This window comes from Pan paniscus, chromosome 14 (assembly GCF_029289425.2).
Source record: "Pan paniscus chromosome 14, NHGRI_mPanPan1-v2.0_pri, whole genome shotgun sequence".
In the NCBI taxonomy this organism is placed as follows: domain Eukaryota; kingdom Metazoa; phylum Chordata; class Mammalia; order Primates; family Hominidae; genus Pan; species Pan paniscus.
Window position 1 is genome coordinate 31,961,135 of NC_073263.2, and position 6,235 is coordinate 31,967,369.

The following is a 6,235-nucleotide window of genomic DNA, read 5'->3' on the forward strand; positions in this document are numbered from 1 at the left end:
TATATACATTATATAATATTAGCTGGTGTTTATTGAGTGTTTACTATGTGTCAGACCTTGTTCTAAGCTTCTCATTTAATTCTCCCACAACCTTATGAGGTAGGGAACTGTTTTTCTATTTTATCAGTGAGAAACAGGTTAAATGGCTTGCCTTAGGTCAAATGCCAAGTTAGTAAAACTAGGATTCATACTTAGGCCATCGAATGCAGAACCCAGACTAGGAACTGCTATGCAATCCTGCTTCCCAGTAAAATTTGAGATTTCATAAGTTGGTAACTAGTGAAGAATACACAAAAAATAAGCCTCTTAATTCTGTAGTTTAATATTTGAAATGTGTGTTATTCAGAATTTATATAAAAATATATTTTAAAAGCATTAGAGCTGTATAAAGAAAGCTGTGTTGACATTTTACCTAGAGACTCTATGCATAATGAATAACACTCTGCTATATCTAGTTTCTAAATTAGGGGTGGGAGTTGTATTCATTATTTAGTTCCCATACAGCATATCTACTGTTTACACCCCACATTTTCTTTTTTTTCTTTCTTTCTTTTTTTTTTTTTTTTTTTTTTTTTAGAGACAGAGTCTTGCTTTGTCACCCCCAGGCTGGAGTACAATAGCACAATCTCGGATCACTGTAGTGTCTGCCTCCTGGGCTCAAGCGATTCTCGTGCCTTAGCCTCCCAAGTAGCTGGGACTACAGGTGCGTGCCACCACGCCTAGCTAATTTTTGTATTTTTAGTACAGACATGGTTTCACCATGTTGGGCAGTCTGGTCTCGAACTCCTGGCCTCAAGTGATCTGCCCACCTTGGCCTCCCCAAGTACTGGGTTTACAGGCATGAGCCACCGAGCCCGCATTTTCTCTGAGACGTCTTCAAAGGCAGTTTACTAATCCTGCTGAAGAGACAACTGTCATTTACATAGCGTTTTAAAGTTTTACAAAATACTGTCATGAATTAGGTTAAACCATATGAAATTGCTGATATTTGACCAGTTGTGACTTCTCAAACAACAGTTTCATGTAGTTTAACCTATAAATCATTTCAATTAATTCTTGGAACAGACGTGAGGTAGGTGAGGCAATTCTTTCTTTTCTCTAACCAAAGAAGTACCTTTATAGATGTGAGATGATTCCCAGCTATTAAGTAGTAAATAGAGCTAGGACTTGAGCCCCAATCTTCCAGCTTCAGTCCAGATCATATGACAGCTTGCTGATTAAACTAGATGACAGAGAAGATCTCTTTCCTTCAGATACACGTACTTTTTCTCTGTTCCCCTCTCCCTATCAGCTAGATTCCCCTAAATCACTGATACTGGTTTTGTAATTTTGCGTCGGCATGTTTGACAATTGGTATCACATTTAGGGTTTTTCATTCTTTTTTGGTCCAAACTTTTCATTTCTGCTTTTAAAGGAAATACTTTTGGAAACATAAATATGTGGGTTTGCAATTTATAAAGCAGCTTTTCCACTTATTTTCTTAGAATATTGACATACTTTGCAATGAAGCAGAAAACAAGCTTATGCATATACTGCATGCAAATGATCCCAAGTGGTCCACCCCAACTAAAGACTGTACTTCAGGGCCGTACGCTGCTCAAATCATTCCTGGTACAGGAAACAAGCTTCTGGTAAGTTAATGTAAACTCAAGGAATATTATAAGAAGTATATATGGAGGCCATCGTATATTCTGTTGTATACCTAGTAAACATGGTAAAATGTAATTAAACTTCATTAGAAAGTGTGGTTGTTATGTGGCTCCTGTAAGTATAGTTATTTAGAAATTTTATTTATTGAAGCAAGATATGAAACTCTGGGTGCACACTTTCCAAACAGGTGCTTTCATTTACATGTGATTGAAAAGTGTTTTTTGCCATTTATTTCACTGTTCCATACAATTAGGGTTGTTTCTAAGCTGTTTGTAAGCTGTTTCTAAGCTATTTAGGTGGTTAAATCACAGTAGATGCAAATCAAGCTAAAGTCTTTAACATTGGCTAATGGCTGATTCTTAAATAGCTAATACTTGCTAAGGGTATCTATATTAACTCATTTAATCCTCATAACAACCCTATGAGATAAAACCTAAGTCCTCACTTAACATTGTCAATAGGTTTTTGTAAACTGATTTTAAGGGAAGTGATGTATATAACAAAACCATTTTTTTTCTCATCACTGTTCTAACAAAACGATGTTGAAGATTTAAATGACATTGCTCAAAGACCTGCTATACATTGTTTGACTTAAAGTCACAGTTTCCAAGAACCTATCAATTATGTTAAGTGAGGACTTGACTCTATTATCCTCACTTTGTAGATGAGGAGACTGTGGCATAGAGAGAGGTTAAGCAATTGCCTAATAAGGTCACAAAGCTAGAAAAGTAGGTATTAGAACCCAGATAGTGTGTGTTCTCAAGATGGCTTTAAAATATTTATCTTTGTTTAATCTGTTAATAATAAAAAACAAAAGATTAAAGCATAAGTGATGTCCCCTACCTCCTTTTTTGTCTTTTACTGTGATTATTCTTCATCTTCCTTCATTTTCATGTCATTTTATATGTTCTTATGTAAAATTACTTTCATCTAGAATAGGAATAATGTGAATTCAAATCACCTAACCTATTAGCAGTTAGGGGAGGGAGACTGTGTGTAATATTTGCATGCTTAAATATTTTCAATGAAAAGTTACTTTGATTTAGTTTTTTATGTTACTACATAATTATGATAGGCTATGTTTTCATTTTTTTATCAGATGTCTTCTCCTAATTGTGAGATATATTATCAAAGTCCTTTATCACTTTGTATGGCCAAAAGGAAGTCTGTTTCCACACCTGTCTCAGCCCAGATGACTTCAAAGTCTTGTAAAGGGGAGAAAGAGATTGATGACCAAAAGAACTGCAAAAAGAGAAGAGCCTTGGATTTCTTGAGTAGACTGCCTTTACCTCCACCTGTTAGTCCCATTTGTACATTTGTTTCTCCGGCTGCACAGAAGGCATTTCAGCCACCAAGGAGTTGTGGCACCAAATACGAAACACCCATAAAGAAAAAAGAACTGAATTCTCCTCAGATGACTCCATTTAAAAAATTCAATGAAATTTCTCTTTTGGAAAGTAATTCAATAGCTGACGAAGAACTTGCATTGATAAATACCCAAGCTCTTTTGTCTGGTTCAACAGGAGAAAAACAATTTATATCTGTCAGTGAATCCACTAGGACTGCTCCCACCAGTTCAGAAGATTATCTCAGACTGAAACGACGTTGTACTACATCTCTGATCAAAGAACAGGAGAGTTCCCAGGCCAGTACGGAAGAATGTGAGAAAAATAAGCAGGACACAATTACAACTAAAAAATATATCTAAGCATTTGCAAAGGCGACAATAAATTATTGATGCTTAACCTTTCCAGTTTATAAGACTGGAATATAATTTCAAACCACACATTAGTACTTATGTTGCACAATGAGAAAAGAAATTAGTTTCAAATTTACCTCAGCGTTTGTGTATCGGGCAAAAATCGTTTTGCCCGATTCCGTATTGGTATACTTTTGCTTCAGTTGCATATCTTAAAACTAAATGTAATTTATTAACTAATCAAGAAAAACATCTTTGGCTGAGCTCGGTGGCTCATGCCTGTAATCCCAACACTTTGAGAAGCTGAGGTGGGAGGAGTGCTTGAGGCCAGGAGTTCAAGACCAGCCTGGGCAACATAGGGAGACCCCCATCTTTACAAAGAAAAAAAAAGGGGAAAAGAAAATCTTTTAAATCTTTGGATTTGATCACTACAAGTATTATTTTACAAGTGAAATAAACCTACCATTTTCTTTTAGATTGTGTCATTAAATGGAATGAGGTCTCTTAGTACAGTTATTTTGATGCAGATAATTCCTTTTAGTTTAGCTACTATTTTAGGGGATTTTTTTTAGAGGTAACTCACTATGAAATAGTTCTCCTTAATGCAAATATGTTGGTTCTGCTATAGTTCCATCCTGTTCAAAAGTCAGGATGAATATGAAGAGTGGTGTTTCCTTTTGAGCAATTCTTCATCCTTAAGTCAGCATGATTATAAGAAAAATAGAACCCTCAGTGTAACTCTTAATTCCTTTTTACTATTCCAGTGTGATCTCTGAAATTAAATTACTTCAACTAAAAATTCAAATACTTTAAATCAGAAGATTTCATAGTTAATTTTTTTTTCAACAAAATGGTCATCCAAACTCAAACTTGAGAAAATATCTTGCTTTCAAATTGGCACTGATTCTGCCTGCTTTATTTTTAGCGCTGTCACAGGACCCAGAGCCTATGCCCTTTTAAACTTACCACAGAAGCAGAAGATTAATTCAATTTAAGATGATACTCTCATTTGTTACTTCCTTTTTTTTTTTTTTTTGAAGATGGAGTCTTGCTTTGTCGCCCATGCTGGAGTGCAGTGGCATGATCTTGGCTCACTGCAGCCTCCACTTCCCGGGTTCAAGTAATTCTCCCACCTCAAGCCTCCCAAGTAGCTGGGATTGCAGGGACGCACCACCACGCCCAGCTAATTTTTGCATTTTTAGTAGAGACTGGGTTTTACCATGTTGGCCAAGCTGGTCTCAAACTCCTGACGTCAGGTGATCCATCTGCCTCAGCCTCCCAAAGTGCTGGGATTATAGGCGTGAGCCACTGTGCCCGGCCAATATTTGTTACTTTCTTATGTTTAATAGAGAAAAGGGATAAAACATTTCTAACTGGGAGTTAATAGCATGGAGAAGTTCTTAAATCAGATGTTTTAATGCCTTAAATGTCTATATAATATCATGTTTTCAAATCTAATTATAAATACGTTTAAAGCCAAGAATAAATCTTTTAAAAAATTGACTTGTTTCCTTCCATAACTCTGAGCCATGATTTTTCTCTTCTGTAAAAAGCATTAACAAAATTGTCTATTTTGCTACTCCTTGTAACTTAAGTATTCTGCAAGTCTTATTAATGAGACTTGTTTTGTTTCTAAAACAGTTTGGTTTTCACATCCTAATTTTGCAGTGATCCACTCTAGAACAAGGAATAAAACTTGGGTTTCAAACAGGAGAACAGAAAAAATTACAAGAATTTAACCTTTTCTTTTTTGAATCCTTGGTAAAACTGCTATTGTCTGTTCTCATGTAGAACACCCATTATGTTGATAGATATGCGCACACTTTTTTATAAATTATAAATAACATCCAAGCTACATGAAACAAAATATGAAGCTTGAGTATATGTGTATATTATCCCCTCAAAAGTGACAATTTAATGACTACAAAGTCAACATACTGCATCATAAGGGATAATGGTAAAAATTTGTGTTATTTATTCAGCAGTCATTTAATGAGACCCTATTGCCCATAAAGAGCATTTGCCAGTTCTATGAATGATGCAAACAGCGAACACAATACAAGTCAGTATTGGGTGTTCAAAGAGTTATACAAATCAGAAGCCATGGGAGTTGAAAAACAGATCACTTCTACAGGGGATAAAGTTGATGGCATTTAATCAATTTTTATGGTTTACAAACCAAATATTTCAGGGGTCAGCTAGGGAAAGAAGAGACATTAAATAGGCCAGGAAACTATTCTTTAGAGCTCTAGAAAAGTTATGTAACCCAGAGCCACTTCTCCATAGTGGTCACTCACTTAACCCAAGTGAGCCAAAAACCCTAAAGCAGGGAGCCAGCCAAGTCAGGAGGGCTTGAATCTGGTCCTTTGAACTGCTCATGTGAAATCAAAGGACGGTAATTTCCACTTTGAGCTCTCTGACATTTCTCCCCTCTACCAGCCCAGACGAGTCAAGCCATCCATATTGAGCTGGTTATGCCACCACCCTATCAACCAAGATACCCAGGACTACCTGGGCCTGGAAAATGGGAGCATTATTAAGTAGATCATTAGGAGATTATTTTATGTTGTGCTTGGAGATACAGAAGTTAGCAAAGCTGATAACACCTTAGATTCATTGGGATTTACTATTGTCAGCCAAACTTACTCAAAGGAGATACCAGTTTTTAAAATGTTAGTGAAGAAAACATTACACATATGGTGTTGGTAGTCATGGAGATGTCGAGCAGGTTTCAGTAGTGTCAGATAACGTTAAAACAGTCTCATGTACACAGATCAAATATATAAGCAACTAAATTATAAGGCTGCTTTTGTCATTACCTTTACGATTCCTATTTATTAAAAAAAGACTGGTAAATAAGCCTGTGATACAGAAAAACTGGTATAT

General features: G+C 35.9%; 1 protein-coding gene across 1 annotated transcript in view; it reads left to right on the top strand.

Annotated features, from left to right (window-relative positions):
- BRCA2 (BRCA2 DNA repair associated) overlaps positions 1 to 4,852 on the top strand; it is an 84,553-nt gene extending 79,701 nt beyond the window's left edge. Inside the window, exons 26-27 of the mRNA XM_003826866.5 lie at positions 1,485 to 1,631; positions 2,750 to 4,852. Of these exons, the coding sequence (XP_003826914.4) occupies positions 1,485 to 1,631; positions 2,750 to 3,358 (756 nt within the window). The 3' untranslated portion in view covers positions 3,359 to 4,852. The remainder of the gene's footprint in view (positions 1 to 1,484; positions 1,632 to 2,749) is intronic.
- Positions 4,853 to 6,235: the final 1,383 nt, after the last annotated feature.